General features: G+C 41.1%; 1 protein-coding gene across 2 annotated transcripts in view; it reads right to left on the bottom strand.

Annotated features, from left to right (window-relative positions):
* The window catches only part of CCNL1 (cyclin L1), a 44254-nt gene extending 18047 nt beyond the window's left edge, over window positions 1-26207 (bottom strand). Inside the window, exons 1-6 of one of the 2 annotated variants that reach the window (XM_073578998.1) lie at window positions 25841-26196; window positions 25675-25749; window positions 21793-21902; window positions 6774-6894; window positions 2614-2678; window positions 50-149 (exon numbers count right to left, since the gene is read on the bottom strand). In XM_073578998.1, coding sequence (XP_073435099.1) covers window positions 50-149; window positions 2614-2678; window positions 6774-6894; window positions 21793-21902; window positions 25675-25749; window positions 25841-26083 — 714 coding nt within the window. In that variant the 5' untranslated portion in view covers window positions 26084-26196. The other variant, XM_073578999.1, reaches the window with a different exon arrangement.
* Between the last annotated feature and the right edge of the window lie 1384 nt (window positions 26208-27591).

Raw genomic sequence — 27591 nt, 5'->3', positions numbered from 1 at the left:
CAAGAGAGGAGAAGAAAAACAAAACACAAAAAACTTCCTAAACTTTCACCTGTAAAGCTCTAGCAGCGAGATAAATACAAGCACACGCAATAGTTTCTGCTTCAAATCTGACAAACACGTTGGTTCGAAGGCAATCATTCATGTAGTTCCTAAAAAAAAAAAAAAAAAAAACAAACACATAATTATCACACATTACTTTGCAATCAACATATGGTTATATAAAAAACACAAGGGCCAAACAATATTAAGGAAACTTTGGAGACTCAGTATACTTTGTTTTTTCTTCTCATTTTGGTTATAATTAAAATAAATCGTGTAAAATTAAGGGTAGAGAAAAATGTGCTAGTTACAACATTAGGTTTTTCTTTAACATAGCTAAAGAAAAAACCTAGAAGGGTATAAAGAACACAGGGCAGATTTGTAGCAGACATTTGTGAATGCCCCTAAATCTAATGGATCTAATTTTATTAAGTGGAATATTTAGGTGCTGAAATTTCTGCCACAAATATATGAAATGTGAACTTGTCCCAAGTGCTTAATGATAAGGACGTCTTGTATCAATACTTTCTGCAAGTCTTATTCCTGCAATGTCCACTTACCAAATATCAAGACTGGGACATTTTAAGTGCTCATGGAGGACTTCATTCTACAATCAGTAAGACATAGTACAGAATGATGGGGATACATTACTATAGTATGCAGTGATTGCATGATCCGCTTAACCCCAGGTCTGAAGCACAGTAGATAGCTGTTACATTCAGCTCTTGGCTCCATTTAATTGAGTGGCTATAGAAAAATTAGATGTACTCTTGTGTAAACCTCACAAACTAAAAGGGATATTCCACTTTTACATAAAAGCCCAAAAGTTGAATAATTAAAAGTGAAACAACTTGAATACATTTTTAGGTTTTATAAATTTCAAAATCTTGGCTTGCTGACAGTGAATAAAAGAATTTTGCATCTTGATATCCTTCTGCTTCCAAGACCACAGCAGCTTTTCACAAGATGACTGAGCTGTGCAGGTCATTTGGGCATGACCAGGATAGCCTTTTTGGGTCTCTAAAAAGATATATTTTTATTTTAATAAGTGCTATTGCTACATTCCCCTGAAGAAGCTGGAGATGTGGTGAAACATAAAGGGAGCTATATTTATGAATATTTGTTATCTGTAGCAAATTAATCCCATACAGTGTAAATGATATACAAGCCCAAGCTAAAGACCAAGTACTGTCTATTGCTTTAGGAAAATTATCTTATGTAGCAAACATATAAGGGTACGTGACCACAATCAGGAATAGTAGTGTTTTGGACACCGTGTGTTTTAGCTGCATCCAAAACACTGCGTTCTACATTACAAAGCAGAGTGGATGGGATTTACAGAACTCCAATGCCCACTGTGCTTTTTAACGCTGCGTAAAGTGACCTGTGGTGCGGATGTCCGAGCCGTAGCTCCTCTGTCTCCTCTCCCTGAATAAGCCGTCATTAGATCTGGTAAATACACATAGTTCCAAAACACAAGTTCGTAATGTAGAACGCAGGATTGTGTGTGCATCCAAAACGTTACTATTGCTGATCGTCGGCACGTACTTTAAGTGTTAAACTTGCAGCCCAACATAAAACTAGTGACCAAGCTGGCTGGCTAAACACATCAAATATTTGTTGGTCCCATGATAATCATTTAGCAATTTATATGAATTACTGATTAAACTTGGGCAGCATTTACCAATATGTTTATCTTATGGTGTGATTACAGTAGTATCTTTTCAGAGTATGTATTCTGAGATAAAATGATATAGTATTGTAATATATCTACGGTACCACCAATTACAGGTCCACATTTATTCATGCACCGTGTTCATTTACTCCCAGCAAGCAGAGATCTTGTTAGTTGAGAAATCAATAATCAAAGTACAGTATATTAGAAAGTTGCAAAACATTACACAATGTTAAAGCTATATAAAGCCCCATTAAAACTATCATTGGTAAGTTGCATCATTACTGGCTTATAACTCACCTTACAATTTACAACAGCAGCATTACCTCCAATGCATACCAACAATGTAAAGGAGGAGTTTAAATGATACATTACAGAACTGTAAGGACAGCAAGTGTTGTAAACATAACATTTCCCTTTTGCGAACAGCACATTACAAAAAGATTTCTGAAAGCAAATATACAAATCCTTTGGACACCAGCACAGAACTAGAAGATGCGACCAGATGGATATGGACCACTTCAGTGAATCACGGATGAGAGCTCGCACTGCATTGGCTGAAGAGAAGGGCAGCCAATCAGGCCATCCGGAGGTTGGTGTGGTGCAGAGGGCAGAGTTCTATGACTTACCATCATGGACTACCCTTTAACCAAAGAGTAGAAAAAAGAACAAAGTTAAACAGAGATCTCCAATTATTTTTTTTGCTCATGCCATGAAAACAGTAAGCAGAAAATCATGTATGTGTTAAAATGATTTACAATCTAAGTCTCTGACTAGGCCACTAACGCATTTCTGCTACCACTAACTGGTTAGCGAGAAAAAAAAAAAAAAAAAAATCTTTTGAATGCAAAAAACACCAAAAAACAAAAAAAAAAAAACAAAAAAAAAAAACAACTTACCAGGCGGTCTGAACGAGTGTCTGATTCCTTTCACATTCTAGGACCTGGAGATACATAACTATGATCTAAAAGACATAAAAAAAAAACATTGAAATTCTAAAAGCAGTAAGACCAAATGAAGACATCATAACACCTGGGGTCTATGAAACTAAGGCCAAGTCCACACCCACTTTGAGCCTGCCATTGAAGATATACACCGGGTGGGCTCTCAATGTATATATCCAACAGAAGATACGTATTGTCCTGTACAGTTATAGAGTATTACTAAAACCCCACACATGCATTTGAGGTAGGATGATAATGAGTTTAGTGATTATTGGGAGGATCTTCATTAAATTCTGAATGTTTGTTTCAACAGGTCGTTCACCCGACAGATCAGAAGACTTGTGAAGACTTCATGCTCTTATATGGGAGCTAGAATAAGGCCCCACACATCTTGGAAGTACAGTACCTTGCGAAAGTATTCGGCTCTCTGGAACTTTTCAACCAAATGTAAATTTTTGGTGAAGAATCAACAAGTGGAACACAATTGTGAAGTTGAATGAAATTTATTGGTTATTTTAAATTTTTGTGGAAATTCAAAAACTGAAAAGTGGGGCGTGCAATATTATTCAGCCCCTTTAACTTAATACTTTGTTGGCCACCTTTTGCTGCGATTACAGCTGCAAGTCGCTTGGGGTATGTCTATCAGTTTTGTACATCGAGAGACTGAAATTCTTGCCCATTCTTCATTGGCAAACAGCTCGAGCTCAGCGAGGTTTGATGGAGATTGTTTGTGAACAGCAGTTTTCAGCTCTTTCCACAGATTCTCGACTGGATTCAGGTCTGGACTTTGACTTGGCCATTCTAACACCTGGATATATTTATTTGTGAACCATTCCATTGTAAATTTTGCTTTATGTTTGGGATCATTGTCTTGTTGGAAGACAAATCTCAGTCTCAGGTCTTTTGCAGACTCCAAAAAGTTTTCTTCAAGAATGGTCCTGTATTTGGCTCCATCCATCTTCCCATCAATTTTAACCATCTTCCCTGTCTCTGCTGAAGAAAAGCAGTCCCAAACCATGATGCTGTAACCACCATGTTTGACAGTGAGGATGGTGTGTTCATGATGATGAGCTCTGTTGCCTTTAAGCCAAACATATTGTTTGGCATTGTTGACAAAAAGTTCGATTTTGGTTTCATCTGACCAGAGCACCTTCTTCCACATGTTTGGTGTGTCTCCTAGGTGGCTTGTTGCAAACTTTAAACAACACTTTTTAAGGATATCTTTGAGAAATGGCTTTCTTCTTGCCACTTTTCCATAAAGGCTAGATTTGTGCAGTGTACGACTGATTGTTGTCCTATGGAGAGACTCTGTGCCACCTCAGCTGTAGATCTCTGATGTTCATCCACAGTGATCATGGGCCTCTTGGCTGCATCTCTGATCAGTCTTCTCCTTGTTTGAGATGAAAGTTTTGAGCAGTGGTCCCCAACTTTTCTGACCTTGAGATCCACATTCAGCTTAGAGAGAGGGTCACGAGCCACATTTAGCACAGAGAGGGTAGCGAGCCACATCCAGCTCCCACCCTCTTCAAAGTAGTGTCAACGAAAGCCCCAATTATCGGTATAGTGATAACCAAAGCTTTTCCACAGAAATCAGTCCAAAGCAGTTGGAGATCCAGGGGTTCCCACAATACCCCTATTCAGTATTCTCCCATCAAAGACACCAAACACACTGCCGTATCCAGCTTGGAGCACCTTCTCTAACAGGTAGTACCATCCCCCAGCGTACCATACCTAAAACATCTCTATACCCCCAAGACCAGTAAATGTGCATTAGGGTGACCGCAAAAAATCGATGTCGGAATTTTGTCCGTCTGGACCCCACAAAACAATTCCCCTTTCCAGATATTGAGATAGCCAAAATTTGAGCTCGATCAAACGACGTTAACCCGTGCCGCTCGTCGCTCAAAGTTTGAAAAAATCCAAATTGAGGTATTTTAAGATTTAGGTATTTTGCATAGTCTGTTAGACTATAAAGAATGTGACAACAACATTGCAGAAATAGCCCTGACCAAATTTTCGAACCATTTGTGGTATTTGAATGCAGTTGGTGGGATTATCGTTTTTTGATCCCACCATTACAGACAATGAAAAGTTGTTAATGGCTAATAAATTGCTCAGTAGCACAGATGAACCATCAGAGCACGCTAGGGTTGTAAATCCAAAAGTTAGGAAAGAAAAATTAAAAGAGGTAGAAAGTAACCGACTTTAACGACCTTCTGACAAAAGATGAAGAACAAAAGCAATAAGTCCTGCAAGTTGTAAGCAAATGCCGAGCATTATATTCTGACGTTTCAAAAACTACTTTAACAAAAGCTCTAGAATAGATTAGATAACTATGTAAAATTATCAACTCATGTAGGTTAGCGTGCTCTGATGGTTCATCTGTGCTACTGAGCAATTTATTAGCCATTAACAACTTTTCATTGTCTGTAATGGTGGGATCAAAAAACGATAATCCCACCAACTCTGCATTCAAATACCACAAATGGTTCGAAAATTTGGTCAGGGCTATTTCTGCAATGTTGTTGTCACATTCTTTATAGTCTAACAGACTATGCAAAATACCTAAATCTTAAAATACCTCAATTTGGATTTTTTCAAACTTTGAGCGACGAGCGGCACGGGTTAACGTCGTTTGATCGAGCTCAAATTTTGGCTATCTCAATATCTGGAAAGGGGAATCGTTTTGTGGGGTCCAGACGAACAAGATTCTGACATTTTTTCCCCCCCATATGAGATCCGGTCACCCTAATGTGCATCCAGATCTGCACTTCTGTGCAGGGCTACTCACAAAATTCACCATTTTGAGATGTACTTTTTATACACATTTGCTAGAGCTGGACCTAATGCACCAAGCTGGCAGATAGTCACGAGCCACAACTCATGGGACCGTGAGCGACATGTGGCTCCCGAGCTACAGGTTGGAGACGGCCAGCTCTTGGTAGATTTGCAGTGGATTGATACTCCTTTTTCGATATGAACGCTTGCACAGTGCTCCTTCGGATGCTTAAAGTTTTGGAAATCATTTTGTATCCAAATACGGCTTTAAACTTCTCCACAACAGTATCATGGACTTGCCTGTTGAGTTCCTTGGACTTCATGATGCTCTCTGTGCTTCAAACAGAATCCTGAGACTATCACAGAGCAGGTGAATTTATACGGAGACTGGATTACACACAGGTGGATTATATTTATCATCATTAGTCATTTAGGACAACATTGGATCATTCAGAGATCCACAGTGAACTTCTGAAGTGAGTTTGCTGCGCTGAAGGTAAAGGGGCCGAATAATATTGCACGCCCCACTTTTCCGTTTTTGAATCTCCAAAAAAATGTAAAATAACCAATAAATTTCGTTCCACTTGTGGATTCTTCACCAAAAATTTACATTTGCTATCTTTATGTTTGAAGCATGATATGTGGGAAAAGGTTGAGTTCCAGGGAGCCGAATACTTTCGCAACGCACTGTATGTGACCGAGTCATTAATCGGATGCCAGATCATCCTCCCCATCAGAAAGTGGTCATGTCAGGTGAAACAGTAGTGAAATAACATGGACACTATATGGTATTGAAAACATTCATCAATTTTAAAGACCTAAATCTAATATTTTCCTAAATTGTCTATTCTATGTAAAAATTCTTCAATTATGAAATTATGTATCTTTTTTTCCAATGTTCACAATAAACACTACACAAGAATATATATATATATATATATATATATATATATATATATATATAAAAAAAAAATGAGAATATGTACACATGGGGCAGACAGAATCTGCAGTACCGTGGATGAAATAAATTTATGCAGAGGATTTTCATTTACTTTGTGTTGCAAAGGGTGAAAAGGTGCAAACAAACCTTAAACAAAATCCTAATCATTATTTGGTGAGAATTTTGCTGCAAAAGATTTCTGAAATACCATGTGGACATACCTTAAAGAAACAATACGGTGCTTATATGAACACTTATTAGTGCTCTTTCTAACTTCACGTTTAGCATGAATCAATGACATGTTCCCACTAACATTTTTCCCATGCCTCCAGTAGGATATAGACTTAAAGAGTTTGTTTAGCCCACGATTCTGATTCTCTATAATGCACCTGCTCACCTTATGAGGATGTTTCACATGAACACAAAATCCAAGCTCTTTTAACACTCTTCTTTCTGCCTTGATTACTTGATTTTTGGTGTTTATGTAGCTTTGATCAAGTATCAGAGAACTTGGACTCCTAATTTATGGGAAATAAAAGTCAATATTGCTTTGAAAACAGAAAAATGTTTTGAAGTTTTTTTGTCCCTTTTCAACTGACTAAACAGCAACAGAAACCAAAGTTTTGGCTTCCTGCAGGCATGTCCAAGACTTTAACCTTGTGCCGTCCAAGTTCAATTTAAGTGAGTGACTCTTGGTGGATGTATGCTATGATACAGCAGCATCTACTGCGGATCAAGTGGTCGCTACATCAGGCGGCTTAGTAACTATGTAACGAAAGTGTCAGAAAGTTAAATCACCCACCAATACATTGGAAAAGTGACAAATGTAATTGCTCCATGTTTCAAGCAAATATCCACACTTCAGCAGAACAAAAAGATCGGGAAGCATTAAGCAAGGTCAACAAAAGAAGCAATCCCTTAAGGTGACCATACTGTCAGGATAGTTCAGCTCACAGCTGTTCCTTCCAATCCCATGGTTTGGTGTGTGTTCTCAGTGGGAAGAGGATAAAGTCACTGTCAGACAGACCTCTCAAGAGAACTGAAGGATGCGATGTGTTGAAAAACAAGATATCCATGTATTTTTCTCTGCCTCTGACATGAGGACAAATACAGCAAACCAAAACACATTAGATGGTCTGCCAATGGCAATCTACTTTGTATGACCATCTCTACTGCAAAAATGAATCTGCAGTCTTATTTATCATAACATACGGTACCTTAGTTCCACAAATAAAGCCAATGTGCATTACGTAAAAAGAAGCTTTAATTTAAGCAGACATGGGAGTCTTATGACTGAATGAACTTGAAGGTAATGACCGCTACATCCTAGTGGGAGACATGTTTAGCGCTAAAAATGGGATGATTCAGGCATCTACCGTATATCAAGAAAAATTTCTGAGGGTGGTTTGGAAGTGTTTTTTTTCTTCTTTTTTTTACAGCTTAGAGGAGGTTAGAAAAAATTGAATTATAGAACAGATCAATGGGTGTGGATTGCTGGGACTTCGTCAAACAACATAATGGTTATGTGCACTTAGCTTAAATACTAAATTTATGGATTTAAGAAAAAAAAACAAAAAAACAGGACGACAGGCCAAAGAAAATGCAAAGGTTCCCTTGCTTTAGGTAACAGTTACTTGGTCAAATTTTCTTTCAGAGATTTACTTAGTGTGTAACAAGAAGGACAGCAGCTCAATGGAGGGGAGCAAACGAAAAAAATCAAAAACAATACAGCATGATGAGATTCATGTAGCTTTACTCTATAGGCCCTGATCCGATTTCAGCATTAAATACAGGTCTTGCAGGAAACTGTATGAGGCTCAATACACTTGCATACTAAAGTCTAAAAAGGTGCAGTTAACTTGTCACCACGTTTTATTAAAACACAGTGTTTATAAAGTACGGCTGGTTCTGTCAGACAAGCAGATTACTGCTAGTGGCAATTTGCTCTAAAGGGCTTGCTGACTGTTCCAGCTGGTACCACCAGCAATAATTAGTAGTGGGGTTGATCAGTCAACATTTCAGAAACAAAATTGGTGTGCAGGATTTCCAGAGATGAGTGGACAAGTCCATGGAAATGCTCATAACTGTACATAATATAACATGAACTGCTAAACATGCCCAGCTGCAGGGGCCAAAATTGCCTTCCAGTTTAACCCCAGTGGAGAGAGCCATTTGCAATCACTTCCTAGCACATGCTAGTTTCAGATGGCCATACTTAAAGGGGTATTCAAATCTCCAAGATCCTATACCAATATGTAATAATAATCACAATTTTAGCAAATAACTCCAATTACAAATGTAGCATTGTTCTTCTAATTCACCATGTCTCTTTCCTCACATGCAGGCATTGCAGGACCTTAGGTATCCATGGCTACAACCACGGATATAGCGACAGTTAACTAGTTGCTAGTGGTCGTAACCATGGATACCTAAGCTCCTGCAAAGCCGACACATGAGGAAAGAGACACAAGTAATTAAACTATAATATATTTCTAATATTAATATTTCACCTACTACATAGTGGGATAGCATCTTTGAGATGGGAATGCCCCCTTTAAGGCTGTATTCACACACAGTGTTTTTTAGCGGTATTTTTTAGCGGTTTTTCCAATAAAACCGCTAAAAATAAGCTTCCCATTCATTTCTATGCATTTTGCACTTTTTGGCAGGGCTGTGGAGTCGGTAAGCCAAACCTGCGACTCCGACGCCTCAATTTCCCTTACACCGACTCCAACTCCGACTCCCACACATATTGCTTATATTTAAGTGAAAAATTTATTGTGGTACAATGTGAACCTCAGACATTTAATCATTTTTATGATCCAATAATCAAGATATTTAGATAGAACAGAATATATATTGGTGTACTACACCGGTTTTCATTCTTTTTGGTACAGATACGATATGGATAGACAGATATGGATAAATGGATAGATAGAGCAGATTTCTAATCTGTTTTTGCTATTGAAAACATTATCTATGAGCTCAAAAACCTTTCAGGTGATGCAGTTTTTTAAAAAGATGATCAACTTTTGCAGCTGAAAAACGTATCCTCAAAAAACACAGGAAAAACGCTGTGTGTGAATGTAGCCTTAGATCAGGAATAGAACAGCCATTTACAGGACATTTCATAACTTTCCCAAACTCCTATGAAAAAATATTCAGCACATCCTGCATTGAACTACTGTGCCCAATTTATTATATATTTTAGGAGTCGGAGTCGGTCCATTTTATACCGACTCCAACTCCACCAAAATGAGCTCCGACTCCGACTCCACGACTCCGACTCCACAGCCCTGCTTTTTGGGCATACTGATGCGTTTTTTTTACAGCGAAAAAAACGCATCACGGTAAAAAACACAGCATGCTTATTAATTTCACGGATTTTTCCGCGTTTCTGGCTATTTCTATGCGTCTTGAAAACGTGCGGAAATACGCAGAAAAAAAAGCGCGGTTTCTGGGAAGGGAGTCAGGTTTTTCAGCAGAAATTTTCTGCTACGTGTGCACTTAGCCTAAGTGTAATTATTACAGCCACAAGACCCAGATTTCTTTGGTCAAATGAAACAAACCAAATGTAAATTATAAAATCTCTATAGTGATACAAGTTCAGCAGAGTCAAACCCAGAGAAATCTGTACTTTCTTCATCCACACCGGCAAGTGATAGGAAAACATCCTTCCGAAAATGGTCCGGTATCTCGCAGTAAAAGGTTTCCAGAATTGTCAAACTATACATGTTCAGTAATGACTTCAGCAACATATTTGTGTTTTAGTGCTAACATTGAACCTTTAAACGTCTTGTTAGAATTTACTATAAAACTCATGTCTCAAATATAATATACATATATTATTTTTTTTACACTAATTAAAACAAAATAGTGATTTTTTTTTTTTTTTTTAGGTCCTGCACTTGATTACAGGAGAATTCACCTTGCCTGAATTGCTGTCCAGGTAAGACCAGACAACACATGGCACAGCGTTATTCAAGAGGTAGTGCAAATAAGTAATTTTTTTCACTGAACGAGAGTGTGTGTCTCAGTCTGTCTGTGGTTTAAAAGAAGAAAAAAAAAAAAAAATATCAATGCACCCACTTCTCTGGATGAAACAATTTTTTATGCGCTAGTATGATGGGAGATAAGCTTTACAACAGCCACATGAAACGTAGGAAAAAATAGACTGGAGATGACCACTGACTTATGTGAGATTTTGATGCATGCCCTGTGACCTGTACAAAAGAGATTGTGCAGAAAGGGACGACTGACCCTGTATTCTACATGAAAGCATTATATTTCACCGAAATTCTGCCTGTGAGCTAAAGAGATTACTGAAAACATTTCTACAGGACAAAAACAAACAAACAAAAAAAAAAAAATCAGCCTAATATTCAGGTCAGTATGAAAACGGCAATATTTCAGGATATTAATTTTTAATAGTAATGTGAAAAATTATAACGAAAAAAAAACGAAAGATGACAATCTGATAAAACGAAATATGCCAAGTTCTTACACGAGGGCCATTAAGCCCGCCACACCAAAGAAAGTTGTGGTGTGATTAACAAAACTCAATAAATCCATAGTCATGATTTCAAAGGCTTCGTAACAATGATGTTCAGGCAGGGTTGTGAAGCTGGAGTTGAGGAGACCCTTGGGTGGTGGGGGGCGGACTTCTATTTATTTGTATAAGATTGTGGACAATTTCATAAATGTTAATAAAAATACATTGTCTGTTCTATCAATCTAAGGTCCATATTCATGAAAAACACAATGTTACCATTTTTTGACAGTAAATTTGTCATAACTAATTTTTGGCCATTTATAAAGGCGGCAGAGAGTTGGATTCTGGAAAGATAGTCCACAGCCCTTTGTTCAGGAGGATCGTTACTAGAAAACCTACATTAAAGCTATGAAAACTCTTCATGATAGTTGATCAGGGGTTTTTAGTCACAATCTAGCACCCAAATGTTGTATTAAGTTGTCAGTATCACAAATTTCTATGTACAGGAAACAAGTGTCTCGTAGAGCCAAAAATAACTGAAGGGTGTTCCTAAAGATAGAATGAGAAATCTGTGCGTGGAAATTAAAACATCTGTATACAACTAACTGGCACAGTCTATCTTTCTAACTAGACAAGCATACTTGAGCCTTACTTGACCATTTATATAACAGAAGCCCCATCTTTTCCTAAGTTAATTTATGTTCTCTGTCATCTTAAGGTGTTCTATAATAAACCATATTGTAATGCTGCAGGACCAGGATGTTAAGCAAAAGCAATTTCATCTTTATTGTGAACTTGATTCCTTGGTTGCACATTGCAAAAAAGGATTTTCTGAAGCTCTTGGCTCAGGATGAACAATTACTCAATCCATTTCTCTGGTGTTTACAGATGTGCAGCACATAATCACTGTATTTCCACCTGCTGCCTTCCTATGATCATACAGAGCAGCGAATCTGCAGTCTAATACAGAATTAACTCCCCACCCACAATAGACCAGAATGAGCAAACAGCTGGGCACTCAGTGTTCTCTGTGACGGAGCTGAAGGCACACTCCTCTCAAGGTTTATCTCCCAGAGAACCAAAAGGATCAGCTGTCAGAAATCCATTGTGCCAGGACCTCCTCTCCGGAGATACCATGTATCAGGGAACAGTCAGGAGGCCCCCACGCACAGACTGTTGGCCTATTCTGGTCAACTGGCGATAGTCTATATGGGGTCTTAAAGGGAAGCCATCAGAAAATGAACTATTGCTTAAATCAGTTTTGTGTGTGAAATGTTTTTTTCCCCCCATATATCAATCCATATTGCATTTTCCACACTGGACACTAACTTTCTGCTTCAGAAAATGTACAATAGCCACAATGAACAGACTGGAGCTCTGACTTTTGTATTAAAACACCTAGGTGAGCGTGTGCAAAAGGTGACTGAAGTGAGGGAAAGCTGGGGTCATGAGAGATCACATATTGAGATTGGTGGGTCCTATGTTATTAGCTGTGTATAGAGGTGATGTCTGTTATTGTAATCCTATCATTAGTGATAAGGATTCTTGCTGTAAACTCTTCATAAAAGGACAGCAGGTTGGAGTCTAAAAAAGCCCCAGTGGTCATTGTAAAAAAATGTAAGATTACCCTCCTATGCTTCACCAACTCTTGAACAGGTTGTCTTTTTCACGTGCCCCTCCATACCAAATAGTTGCAGATATTACTCAACTAACTGGGCATGTACCACAAAACTTTTCTGTGGGAATTTTCTTTTTCAGCTCAGATGGTCAATTAAAGGGAACCTATCGAGTGGCACCTAAAACATGACCTTAATCAACCGATGGTTATGTAACAACTTTTGAAGTTCTCCTGCGCTGTATGTTAATTCTTTCGTTCCGATGGGCATGGTTTCTGAGGTCTCTATCCCTCCCCCCGGCAGCTAATAGCTGTACTCTTGCTGTAATTGAAAAGGATAACTCCTCCTGTGTCATCCACAGTCGGTCGAAATCTTGCGCCGGCGCAGAGAAAATTGCCGGCTCACGCCTGTGCACTATGCCCTGCCCTATTGCGGACAGAGCCAAACAAATGAGCAGTTAGGATTTAGGCTCTGCCTGAAGTACGGCAAAGCACAGTGCGCAGGAGCGATCGGGCGATTTCTCTGCACTAGAGTGAGATTGCACCCAGCTAGGTGGATGATGAAGGAGTACAGCTATCAGCAGCTGGGAGGAGGGATAGAGACCGCAGAAACCACGCCCATCGGAGTGACAGGTTAACATACTGCACAGCAGAACTTCAAAAGATTTTTTGGGAGGTATACAGGGGCATACAACCATTGATGGACTGCAGTGCACAGACACATTACGGTCAGTTATAGTTGGCAGGAAAAAAAAAAAAATAAAAAATCTGGTGACATGTTGCCTTTAAACATGGCCACTCCAACAAGAGTTCTGTGGTACTCGCCAAGAGTTGAAGAAAAAAAAAAAAATTAACAAAGAAAAAAATACTGTAAACACTGATGGAGAATCAATGCAGCAGCAATTGGATAAAACTATTCAGTTTAATTTGGAAAAGCAGAGAAATGAAGACGGATATGGAAGCGGCGGGGGGGAATCAACATTGCCAAAGTTAAAAAAAAAAAAACAAAAAAAAAAAACAAAAAAAAAAAAAAACACATGGGAGTACAAAAACCTGTTGTAAACAATGGGTTATATTCGGATATTAGCTTCCCTATAACGGCCTGAGCAAGATTTCAGATTGCTGTCTCCTACTAGGCAACGCGCTGAAGTTACAGTTCTTGATCAGAACCATCATTAAGGCTGGCTTCACATTTGCGGTCGGCAGAGCTGCGTAGTTCCTCAGTGAAGCTCCGCCCACTGCCACACCTCCTCCGGTCAGCTCCGCCTACATCTGCATGCGGCCTGCGTACCCATCTTTAACATTGGGTACACAGGCCGTGTGGATGTCTGCGGATGCGTCGTTTTGACGATGCAACGGCCGCGTCGAGTTGCAATTTATTGTGGTCACCGCATAGTCAAAACGGCATCCGCACGGCCTGCGTACCCATTGTTAAAGATAGGTACGCAGGCCGCATGCATACGTAGGCGGAGCTGACCGGAGGGGAACGGCAGTGGGTGGAGCTTCACGGAGAAACTAGGCAGCCCTCCGCAGCTCTGCCGAACCCTAGTGTGAAACTAGCCTAAAGTGGACTGGTCACAAACATATCCTTCTCCAGCTTACAAAAACAAGTTATGACATCAGGTTCACTGGGAAGTTACACCGAGTGGCAAACATACTGTACACTAAGGCTACTTTCACACATCAGTTTTTTGCCGTCAGGCAGGATCCGGCTATTTTTAGAAAAAACGGATACGGCGTAAATTTTAGACAACTGTAGAAACGGATCCGTTTTTCTGCCGGATCCGTCTAGCAGGTTATATCTGTTCCCTGGGGGCTGGCCAGTTATATCTGTTCCTGGGGGCTGGCCAATTGGATCTGAGCATGCGCAGACTTCAAAAAATGGATCCGGTGGCTGGATCCGTCTTTTGCTGGATCCGGCGCATTCCGGCGCCCATAAACTTTCATTGTGGCAAAAAGCCGGAAGCGTCGGATGGGGAAAAACCGGATCCGGCATTGCATTTCGCCGGATCCGGTTTTACAAAAAAAAAAAAAAGCCGGATCTCGCCTGACGGCGCAAAACGGATGTGTGAAAGAGGCCTAATACTAATATAAGTCAGCCCTATTTATAATGGAGCTCCAACCTGACCTACATTGATCACCAATGTACATATATGTAGTCATTAGTGAGATAACAGGAGATTAATATAGAGGAATAATAACCCACTATATGCTTTTCAATATATATTTGAGTGCAGCTTCCCTTACAGGAGCACTCCAGAAGTCACCGCTATCGCCTACTACGTGTAGTACATAAATCAATTGTCATTTTGGTGTTTTGAATCTCTGCCCTATCAGGATCTGCAATAGGAAGTGACTAGACCTAGACCAATCTATTAAATGGAGCAAAGATAAAAAGTAGACTAGGCAATACAAGTTATAGGTTTAACACTAGCAATAAGAATTTGCTTTTCCTAATCATTTTTTGAGCTGAACTGCCTTAAATCTGAAATAATATTCTAGGTCTTTAGCGACGGGTGATACTGGACCATAAGTCCTACTAGTGATACAGCAATTCTACATATGTAATGCAATTATTTTTTGCAGCAATTTTTTTTTTTTTATTAAAACGCACTTAAAAGGGAATCTGTCACCTATTTTTTTGCATACAAGATGCAGCCACTGGGGGGGGGGGGGGGGGGGGGGGGGGGGCGGTCCGGCGCCTCCCCTCTTCTAGCGATGATGTCCTCCTCCTTGCTTCCCGTCGCGGCTCCGGCGTACAGGGCAGAGTACTGCAGTGCATAGGCTCTGGGCGCTGGGAAAGGTCAGAGAGGTCCGGCGCCTGCAGTACTCTGCTCTCGACAGGGCAGAGCAGTAAGTACGCCTGCGCCGGAGCCACAACAGGAAGCAAGGAAGAGGAAGTCATCACTAGAAGATGGGAGGCGCCGGACCCGGACTGCGACACCCATCGGACCAGACCATCCCCCCGGTGAGTATAATCTAACTCGTTTTTCTTATCTTTCAGGTTACATCAGGGGCTTCTACAGCATTACAGAATGCTGTAGATAAGCCCCTGATGGCGGTGGCCACACCTTACATGGGAAATAGGTGACAGATTCCCTTTAAAAAAATTATTATGCATTTTGCTAGTTACTATTTCTCCATGTAGAATCCCAAGGCAAACTAGTAATGGTTTGGCTTGTAGCAGCTTTTGTCTTATAAAAATGGACATGACAGACAATAACCATCTGCTGAGCCTATGTGAACACAGCCTGGCAGCAAGAGAACACTGACTTAACATTTCCGTTTGCAAAGCTGAATTTTCTTGGGGGGGGGGGGGGGGGGAAGAGATCTGATCCTCCACCTAATGTGAGCGCTCGCCTTTAATAGTACTGAACTTGTAGCAGACATGGCAACTCGGGAGTGAAAAACATTGTAAGATCCCTAGTACAGAATATATAGGCAAATTAAGTAATTGGTATCATTTTAGCAGCAATGCTGCTAGAGGCTGATGAACATGACAAAGCAGCCGGGCAGCATTTGTGTTCATTTCTAACTTAATATCTTTATAGATAAATCATACATAAAATGTTACATAATCACTGGTAACAGCCTACAAAATTTTATACACTCAATAGGTTTGCATCTCCTAGCATGACTGTTCTAACACTGATGCACTCAGATATTATTTTACTTCAGGCAATGCTTCTGAGGCTAGATTCACATTTGTAGGTCACTTTCACAGGCCCCGGGTCTCCTGACCAGAACTCAATAGCCTTAGTCTGCCAAGTTCGGCTCAGGAGACCTGTGGAAGCTCAAGGCAACATGGTCCGTGTTTAGATCGTGACAGATGGATGTGTGAATCTAGCCTAAGGTAAATGCCTCTGGTGGAGAATTCTGCCAATTTTCTTGTAGAATACAACTGAGAAAAAGCTATGTAAACTACTGCGTGAAATTTATACAGTAGGCGTCCCAAGCATCTTTAGGGCAGAAATATTATGACTCTCTATACACAACTAAGTATTAATGGGCACAGGTGCACAAGTCTTGGCCTCATGTATAATGGAAAAATTCCACTTTGGGGATGGTCTTAGAATGTGTTACATGTAAAATTAACAGCATGCTCTAAAATCTGCACAGATGATTTGTGCATATAAATGGGAAATCACTTATGTATTATATTGAAGATGGCGGTGGCTCAGTGGTTAGCATGTTGTCCTTGGTGGGTTCGAATCCCACCAAGGACAACATCTGTAAGGAGTTTGTATGTTCTCCCCGTGTTTGCGTGGGTTTTCTCCCACACTCCAAAGACATACTGATAGGGAATTTAGATTGTGAGCCCCATCGGGGACAGTGAAATGTGTGCAAACTGTAAAGCGCTGCGGAATATGTTAGCACTATATAAAAATAAAGATTATTATTTTCTCAGCAGAATTCCACATTCACGGTCCTCAAAAGGGGGTATCTGCAAACAAAACATTCAGCAAGTTGTTCAAGAGACCGAGTTCAGCGAAATATCACATTGTGACCTGGGTTATATTACATAGTGCACAATGTACATGAATAAATGGGAAACATTTTTTCTTCTCGTTAGTGTTGGGTTATGTGCTGCATGTTTATCTTTCTGACACAAAGTGAAAATGAAGATTTGCTGAAATAGTCACACAGTATATAAACAGCATGAAATGCTAGTCTAAATACAGTTTTAGAAATGTTGTAAATATTAACATTCAGTTAAATCAAACTTGGACAGCAAAGAAAAAGGCTTAACATGATACAGGATTTTGTCTGAATGGTTCACCAGTGGCCAACCTGTGAGTCCCCGATTCCAGTGACCTATTCTGAGAGCACTGGCTTCTCCATGGGGATTTTCGACACTTCACTCACTGTTGCCAAGACGACAGCTTCATCTCTATGTACCACTCCACATCACCCAGGCATTGGTAAATGTAGCTGGTTGCTGTATAGTCGGTTGCAAGAGGAAAAAAATGTAAAGTCAATACAGGCATCTAACAGACATAAGGAAACATGTTCATGTATTGATTCACTTATGTAAACGAGGGCCTAGTAAGGATTTGTACAAAAGCACATAGAATCGAAGTATTTATGAGTTCACATAGTTTTAGCATGTACTAATTGGCAAAAATAATGGGTAAAATATTTTCTACAGAGATTACACAATAATTGACAGATGAGCTACTACCCCACACCTCAATGAAGATGCCATGTTTCACCTTGGGTGCACTGCTCATCTCAGTAAAAACAAGAAGTCTGGACAGATCAGGAAAAGTGTACCATGCCACAAAGGCAGTCTGCCAAAAGACCAGGACTGTTGGTGAATACTGTTAAAATGAACACAGACCACCAAAATCTGACCAGATTTGTTTTTTTTTTCCATTTTATTTTTGAGCTGGTTTTACATTTCTGCATTTCATGGTTCAAGTATAGATTGCCATGGGTCGCTTAGAATATATGAAGCTGCGAGATAGTCAGGAGACCTTGGGCCAATCCACAACTACACCACGAATTGCAGATGTGTGAAACCAGCATAAATTGAAGCAAAACTCTGAGATTCCAAAGACCTATCCCGAGAGCTTAAGAAAGAATGACACTGGTATAATACTATATGCTTCTTTCGTATTAGTCTGCATTACAAAATCATAGCAGCTGTGTAATCAGAAAATCCCGGACCACTCCTGACACGTTGTCTTCAGCAGACACTTGTTTTCCCTATAAATACAAATCTGAAGCGCCTTGTGTTAGAAATCAGCATTGTGCCATCGCTATGTTACTCCTCCAGTAAATGTGGATAAACTGACAGCTGGGCTCTTACCTTCCCCACTGTCAATGTTTCCAATCCCTACAATATCTGACTAAACAGTCAGTGGGTAAATCGTGACCATCCACATTAAGAGGAATGGTAACACCCAGTTAGTTTATAAATCAGTCAGCGCACAATGCAGAATGAACACACTGACGTGTATATAGTAGACTACATATACAAAATTCACCCTATATCAGATTCTGTTCTTGAGATTCAGCATGGATGTGATCACTTAATGTCATCCCTCTTATTTTTGAATGCAAATATCTAAGCTAATATAGGATTAAGACTAAGTTTAATGACCTCCCTATTGTACAAGTGGTAATTGGCCTGTGTCGTCATATGACAATGAATACATTACTCTGGGGTATGAATGCTGTATCTCAGGATCAGTAATACATGTATAAACCAGACTAAATACAATACATACTTGACATTTTTATGCAGCCTCTAATTATGCAAGCTGGCAACTGATGTTCACAAGCTGAACCTATGCCTCAAGGGGTCAATTAGTAACTAATTCCAACATTGAGAGATAAATCATCTAAATTACATATGATATATTTTATGTTATTAAGAAAATGTACTAAAAAGAAAAGTTATCATACAAAGGACATTTATCGCAGCTAGGACCCCCCCTGCAATCATTAAAGGAGTGGAGAATGAGCCTGCTATTCCCTCTTTACTACCTGACCACAAGAAGAAATGGAGTATAGCGGTGATATGAGCACCGACAACTCACATCTCTAGGGCTGATGAATACAGCCAAGTGATGAGGTAGATCAGCCTTAGACTGGGGTCACACTTAGGCTAGTTTCACACTTGCTTTTTTTGCAGCGCGTTTTTCCCGCAAAAAAACGCATTGAAAAAACGCATACATAAGCATACAACTGCTGCGTTTTTTTCAAGCATTTTTATGAGCATGCATGAAAAAAACGCAGCGTTTTTATGCGTTTGTATGCGTTTTTAGCGCGTTTTTACCGCGTTTGCGTTTTTTTCCAACATTTTTAGGTGGCCCCTCACACTACCCAAACCATGACTTTACTAACCCTAACCCTGACCCTAACCCTAACCCTGACCCTAACCCTAACCCTGACCCTAACCCTTAACCAAATCATACTTAACCCTAACCCAAACCCTAAACCCTAACTAACCCTGACCCTAACCCTGACCCTAACCCTGACCCTAACCCTGACCCTAACCCTTAACAAAACCATACTTAACCCTAACCCTGACCCTAACCCTGACCCTAACCCTAACCCTGACCCTAACCCTTAACAAAACCATACTTAACCCTAATCCTGACCCTAACCCTGACCCTAATCCTTAACAAAACCATACTTAACCCTAACCCTGACCCTAACCCTGACCCTAACCCTGACCCTAACCCTAAACCTTAACAAAACCATACTTAACCCTAACCCTGACCCTAACCCTGACCCTAACCCTAATCCTGACCCTAACCCTGACCCTAATCCTTAACAAAACCATACTTAACCCTAACCCTGACCCTAACCCTGACCCTAACCCTGACCCTAACCCTAACCCTGACCCTAACCCTTAACAAAACCATACTTAACCCTAATCCTGACCCTAACCCTGACCCTAACCCTTAACCAAACCATACTAAACCCTAACCCTGACCCAAAACCCAACCCTAACCCTGACCCTGACCCTAACCCTAAACCCCCTTAACTAACCCTAACTCTAACTCAAACCCCTAAATTCCATGGTTAAAAAAAAAAAACGCATATGCAAAAAAACGCTTACATGAGCATGCCAGTGCGCACATATGCGCATCCATAGGCTATAATGGCCCTTTTTAGCGCAAAACGTGCGCATATGTGCGCATGCGCTTTTTTGCAGGGCCAAAAAATGCAACATGATGCGTCTGGAAAATCCAATCGCACACCCCAAAAAAACGCAGCGCATGAAAATCGCATACATGCGCTTACAAGCGCGCAAGTATGCGCACCCATGTTAAAGATAGGGGAAAAAACGCATGCGCAGGTTAGCGTTTTTTTCCAGCGCTAAAAAACGCAAATGTGAAACCAGCCTAAGGAGTGTGATGCGCGAAACTCACATCAATACCCGGCGCTGCCACAGACACTCGGGACCGGAGTGTGTGGTTGCATGTATTTCTATGCAGCCGCACACTCCAGTCCTGAGTGCCGGCGGCAGCGCCAGGTATTGATGCACGAGTTTCTCGCATCACACTTGCAAGTGTAATCCCAGCCTTAGATGCAGCGTCACCATGTGGTCCCTTAGCAAATGTGATCTACCGCAACTGCAATGCAGAGTCACAAATGTTTCCAAAGATGTCAGGTTTTGTGAAGCAAGTGACTCACTTACCATAAACTTCTATGTAAGTTACAAGTGTTTGCAACTTGCATGCTACTTAGGATTTGACCATTTTTTAAAAGCAAAAATCACAACTCTAAAATTGTTGCAAGTTGCACACATGAGGTATGATCACCAGCCTTTCGAATCCCCGCTTTATGCTTGTGCAGTGAGAATAGCCAGGTCAATAATAAGAGCTCAAATGGCCATCTAAGGGCCTAAAGTGGTCTTCAAAAAAGGCTCTGTTCACACTAGTGCTCAGTCTCCACTAGTTTCTGCTTTCCTTTATGGATTTTTTTGGTGTAAATAATTGTACCATATTGTTGATTTAAAAAAAAACAAACAAAAAAAAAACGAAACAACCACAGTTCAGCGAGATTTAATGGCTTTGTATCCATTTAACAATGGATTTACCACATAATTCATGGCGATGCCACCCCACTATCCAAATTCTAACATGATACACGAGGCCCAACGAGCAATGCATAAGCGTTAAAATCAAATAAAAAAGGACAAACGTTTAGCAAAACTCTACTTGTACAGCTATTTTTATCCACTGCATTGCGCCACATACTACAAAATTACACTGGCTAAAGAACTGAGAAGTTGTCCGATGTATTTTATATCGGACAATACCTCCAATCATTAATTTTATATGGTTAAATGAGCATCCTTTTACAATCATGCATGTGGCATGCCTCAAGCTGCAAGGCATCTGTTATAAAGGCTTGGTCATACCACACATAGCTAAGTGTTTGAGTTCCCAACACAAGATCTTAGCTGGAAAATGAAGGAAAATATTCACATATCACGAGGGTATTTTTAACACAACAACGATGCACAAAGAACGCAGGAAAAATAGGTATGGAAGAGGCAATAGAAAATAAGAGCACCAAGATGTAATGTCATCGAGAACTATGCATGACCAATGGGAATGAAAATATCATGACACAAGAAATCGTACTTTTCAAATACAGGCTCTTCACAAGTAATGATCCTGCATCCAGGGTGAAATAAAAAAACAAAAAACAAAAAAAAAAAAAAGCAAGAATGGTCCCTTGTGCACCACTTTTGTAAGTTAAAACTCTCCAGCCACCAATAAATGGAAACATCACAATCTGCAGAATTGAAGGAATTGCTCAGACAAGCCACATATAGAAACATACCGTTTTGCTCTTAACTGGCGCAGGTGATGAAAGACATTTATCACATCTCTAATTCGTCTGGGAGATTCTTCGATTTTGGAAGCGAGGTTGATACAAGCCATTGCAACAATCTGAAAAGAAGCCAATTTGATGAGAGTACCATATATCAACTCAACGTCTGAAAGCACAGGTCTATGAAAAGCTGCACAGGAAAAGTTGGTCAATCCGCTGTACTCAGAGCTGGAAACATGCTGGATAATAATAAATAACAATCATTACATTCTCATGTCTTGTCAGGAAATCCCATATATCTGTATGGGACGTAAGCTATGAAAGGGAGTTGGTCAGTAAAATCAAGCCCCAAACCACCTAAATGGACATGCTGGTCTTCAAAATAAATCCATTGACACCTTTATATCTTCTATCTAATGCCTCAATCCCATGTAATTAGTATTTTCATTGATATGCAAATGAGGTACTAAGTGCCCCACTTGTGACTGATCTCCCACTGTCTGTGTGGCATCAGGCAAGGTAATCAGTGGGCCAAATACACTAAAGGGGTGGGTGCTAGGCAGAGAAACAAAGGAAGTGCTCACTCACGCCCAGAGCACTGGTCACACCATTTGAAAGTGACAAATGCCAATTGCTCAGGAATGAAGCAACAGAGAGAAGATATAGTTGCAGACAGCTTTACATTTCAAAGACTAGTATGCCTATACCTGTCCTAGTCATTAGAATAAGACATATGCGCCTGGAGATCGGGACACTTACAAATACAAGTACGTTAGAAAGATCCACATTTATCTACACATGTAAACATTTTTTTTTTTTTACCTGACCATCCATCTAACATAAAAGTTAAAGAGTCTCACTTCTGGTGATTGCACAGTCCTAGACTGTAGAAGCACAGTTGTGTTTAGCTGGAGCACCCCTATATCATGATATTGAGCTTATGGCAATGTACCAATGTCTCATTCTCTATTTGGCATCTACACAGGACCCTAAAGGGTAGTGCTGGAAGTCTTCACCTATCCACTGGGAAGGAGATAATTTCTAGATTTTGAAGAGTATGATCGCTGAGATGCCATCTGATCACCAGGATGGGGGGGGGGGGGGGGGGGTTCTGTACTAAATCTGTCACAGTATTTACCCACAATGAAATAATTCTAAAAGGCGTCGCTCACACTTGTATCTGGACTCCGCGTCAGTTCTGAGAAACAGACATCGCACACTGGTTTTCTGGATTCTGTAATGCATCAGGTTTTTGGACAGAAACAAAAAAGTTCTACCCAAGTCTGTTTTTAGAACTGATGGAAAAAAAAGCATATCATGCAGAACTCTGTTCTAAAAATGGACATAATGTAAGCCAGATGGACCCGTAAAGTAAAAGATCCCTCTTCTTTGATTTGGACAATTCAATGACTGTTAAGATATGAAGAATGGACAAATATAATTTGAAAGAGTGGTCCGGTTAAAAGGAGTTATGACAGGATAGGTGGTAACTTGTTGTTCGGGGGGGGGGGGGGGTCTGACCACTGCTGATCACGAGAATGGAGAAGTCTTATCCCCGCTACATAATAGCGAGGCAGGTTGGACGTCCGACAACTGCTCCATTAAAGGGAATCTGTCACCTCATTTTTGGCCTATGAGATGCGGCCACCGCCATCATTACAGAATGCTGTAGATAAGCCCCCGATGTATGTAAGAAAAAGAACTCCAAAAATAAGTAATTATCAAATATATAATTTTTATTTAGTCACAAAGACACCAACATGATTTAAAAATAAAAGACAAAAACAATTCCTACAGAGGAAGCAGATCAACATGCACAGTAAACAACAAAGGGTTTTAATCCACAAAAAAGGGGATTTAAAAAGCAGAGAAAAAAATATTTATATAGTTGTCTTAATATAAAATGCAGTGCATAATGCACATAAATCAATTATCAATCTGCTTTTTACCATATCAGGAACCCATATTAACAATCATTATTGCATGGCCAAATTTATCATGATTAATACAAGAAAAGCGTAAAGTGCATGTTGTTCCAATTCCTCTGTAGGAATTTTTTTTATTGTCTTTTAATTTTAAATCATGTTGGTGTCTTTGTGACTAAATAAAAATGATATATTTGATAATTACTTATTTTTGGAGTTCTTTTTCTTAAGTAGAATTTTTGGTTTCATGTTCAAAGTGTCTACTTAAAAATTTAAATATAAGGTTAGGGTTATTATCTGGTAATCTCCTTTGTTTGGAATAAGCCCCCAATGTAACCTGAAAGATAAGAAAAACGTGTTAAAATTATACTCACCCGGGGGTCCGGTCCGGCGCCTCCCATCTTCTAGCGATGATGTCCTCCTTCTTACTTCTGCCGCGGCTCCTGCGCAGGCATACTTTATCTGCCCTGTTGTCTTCCCAGTGTGCAGGCGCAGGGAAAGGTCAGAGAGGTCCGGCGCCTGCTCACTGCAGTACTTTACTCTGCCCTTAACAGGTGAGTATAATCTAACTCATTTTTCTTATCTTTCAGGTTACATCGGGGGCTTCTACAGCATTACAGAATACTGTAGATAAGCCCCTGATGGCGGTGGCCGCATCTCATAGGCCAAAAATGAGGTGACAAGATTCCCTTTAATTTTTTTTATGAACTGCCAGAAAAGACCTTGGCAGCCGCATTGGAAATGGATGGCGCAGAGGCCGCTTTATTCTAATGAGGATATAAAGTTCCCTATTCTGCTGATCATACTGATAGCAAGGGTCAAAGTTGATTTAAGCCCACGTCACACACAGCAATCTCGCTAGCGAGATCGCTGCTGAGTGACAAGTTTTGTGACACAACAGCGATATCGCTGTGTGTGACACTTATCAGCGACCGGCCCCCCTGCTGGGTATCGCTGATCGTCCTGGACATTTTTTTTGATCGCTGGAGCTGGTAACCAATGTAAACATCGGGTTTCTAAGCGCCACGCGGTGCTTAGAAACCTGATGTGTACCTTGGTTACCAGCTCCCTGCACCAGCGCGCTGGTTTCTAACATATACAGCGGGTAACTAAGTGACGAACGTTTGGCAGCTCACCAGCGATCATGTAGCGACACACCAGCGATCCTGACAAGGTCATATCGTTGTCGGGATCACTGGTGCGTCGCTATGTGTGACGGGGCCCTTAGACCTCTGTGTTCTACAGTTTCTCCTGAAGATGAGGTAATAGCTGCTCCATAGTCTGATCCCCTCCAACAGACCGGTAAGGGTATGTGCACACGCTGCGGATTCTGCTGCGAATCCGCAGCGGTTTTGGTCCTGCGGATCCGCAGCAGTGTACAGTACCATTATAACCTATGTAAAATGAAAACCGCAGAGCAGACACTGCGGAATTTTCCGCGGTTTCAAATCCGCAGCATGTCAATTCTTTGTGCGGATTCCACTGCAGTTTGGCACCTGCTCCATGGCAGGTGTGAAACCGCAGGGGAAAACTGCAGAAAAACCGCAGGTCTTTTGTTTTCACACACCCTAACACTACGATTCCAGTTTCTTACATTTACAGAAGGGCACACCATTAAGATCTATAATTACAAGCTCCAGCATTGCTGCTTGGTGTGGACACAGGGGTATCTGCTATAAATGATCACCTGTCCACATAATAGCGGTTAGATAAGGGGGTTCCCAGTTGTGGGACCCCCCAGTCAGACGTGTGTGCCCCTTGCCTCACCGGCCGATCCCCTACTCCAGGTAGCCTACGGCGCTGACAGCAGCCGAGCGCGGCGCTCTGCGACCTCCACACCCCAGGGCCACAGACTATGGCCACATCCTGACAGCACAAGGGCACAGTGTGCCGGGGCCTGTCCTCTCCTAGTGTGGGCAGCCAGCTACAGGCCTAGTCACCACCATGCTCACCAGACCGTCCTCACCTCAAAGCTGTGCTTCACAAACGACTTGGAGAAGAAGAAGCGGTGGAACAGCACCTGCCCGGTCGCCATGGCCACCTGAGGAGAGGAGGAAGAAGACGTGAGAGAAGCCGCCATCTTGTGCGCCCCCGGCCCAGACCTGACACCGCCGGGCCCGGCATCCCGGTACCTGAGGCATTCGAAGTAAAATGCCGGCCGACTGGATGAGCTCGCAGCCCAGAATGCGGAGGTCGGTCTCCGAGTTTAGGTCCAGGCCGTCCAACATGGAGGGTGTGGGCGACAGCCGCTCCTCGGGGATAATGGAGTTATCAATGGTGAGGTAGACTTCGGAGTACAGCCGGTCACCGATGAGAATGCCATCGTTTGGGCGAGAGGGGGCGGCGGGAGCGGAGATGTGAGGAACAGCCGCCATTACTGTGACGAGGAAACGTATCTGCAACGAACAAGTCAGGCGGAGAGCAGACGGCAGCGTGCAGATCCATCCGCCGCAGTGTCAGCATGCGAAATAGTGCGCGGCCGCGGTGGCAGCATGAGGAGACTGGGAGCTAGTGATAGAATTATAGTGATGTCCTGTGAGCTTCATACTGGTGTACTGGGAGCTGTATATACTGGGAATAGTATATTATACTGGTGTACTGGGAGCTGTATATACTGGGAGTGGTATATTATACTGGTGTACTGGGAGCTGTATATACTGGGAGCTGCATATTATACTGGTGTACTGGGAGCTGTATATACTGGGAGCGGTATATTATACTGGTGTACTGGGAGCTGTATATACTGGGAGTGGTATATTATACTGGTGTACTGGGAGCTGTATATACTGGGAGCGGTATATTATACTGGTGTACTGGGAGCTGTATATACTGGGAATAGTATATTATACTGGTGTACTGGGAGCAGTATATACTGGGAGTGGTATATTATACTGGTGTACTGGGAGCTGTATACTGGGAGTGGTATATTATACTGGTGTACTGGGAGCTGTATATACTGGGAGCTGCATATTATACTGGTGTACTGGGAGCAGTATATACTGGGAATAGTATATTATACTGGTGTTCTGGGAGCTGTATATACTGGGAGTGGTATATTATACTGGTGTACTGGGAGCTGTATATACTGGGAGCGGTATATTATACTGGTGTACTGGGAGCTTTATATACTGGGAATAGTATATTATACTGGTGTACTGGGAGCTGTATATACTGGGAGTGGTATATTATACTGGTGTACTGGGAGCTGTATATACTGGGAGCGGTATATTATACTGGTGTACTGGGAGCTGTATATACTGGGAGCTGCATATTATACTGGTGTACTGGGAGCTGTATATACTGGGAATAGTATATTATACTGGTGTACTGGGAGCTGTATATACTGGGAGCTGCATATTATACTGGTGTACTGTGAGCTGTATATACTGGGAGCTGCATATTATACTGGTGTACTGGGAGCTGTATATACTGGGAGCGGTATATTATACTGGTGTACTGGGAGCTGTATATACTGGGAGCTGCATATTATACTGGTGTACTGGGAGCTGTATATACTGGGAGCGGTATATTATACTGGTGTACTGGGAGCTGTATATACTGGGAGCTGCATATTATACTGGTGTACTGTGAGCTGTATATACTGGGAGCTGCATATTATACTGGTGTACTGGGAGCTGTATATACTGGGAGTGGTATATTATACTGGTGTACTGGGAGCTGTATATACTGGGAGTAGTATATTATACTGGTGTACTGGGAGCTGTATATACTGGGAGCGGTATATTATACTGGTGTACTGGGAGCTGTATATACTGGGAATAGTATATTATACTGGTGTACTGGGAGCTGTATATACTGGGAGCGGTATATTATACTGGTGTACTGGGAGCTGTATATACTGGGAGTGGTATATTATACTGGT

The sequence above is a fragment of the Dendrobates tinctorius genome, unplaced genomic scaffold (genome assembly GCF_039654945.1).
Source record: "Dendrobates tinctorius isolate UK_male_01 unplaced genomic scaffold, ASM3965494v1 ptg000060l, whole genome shotgun sequence".
Classification (NCBI taxonomy): domain Eukaryota; kingdom Metazoa; phylum Chordata; class Amphibia; order Anura; family Dendrobatidae; genus Dendrobates; species Dendrobates tinctorius.
This window is presented reverse-complemented; position numbering and strand designations above follow the sequence as displayed.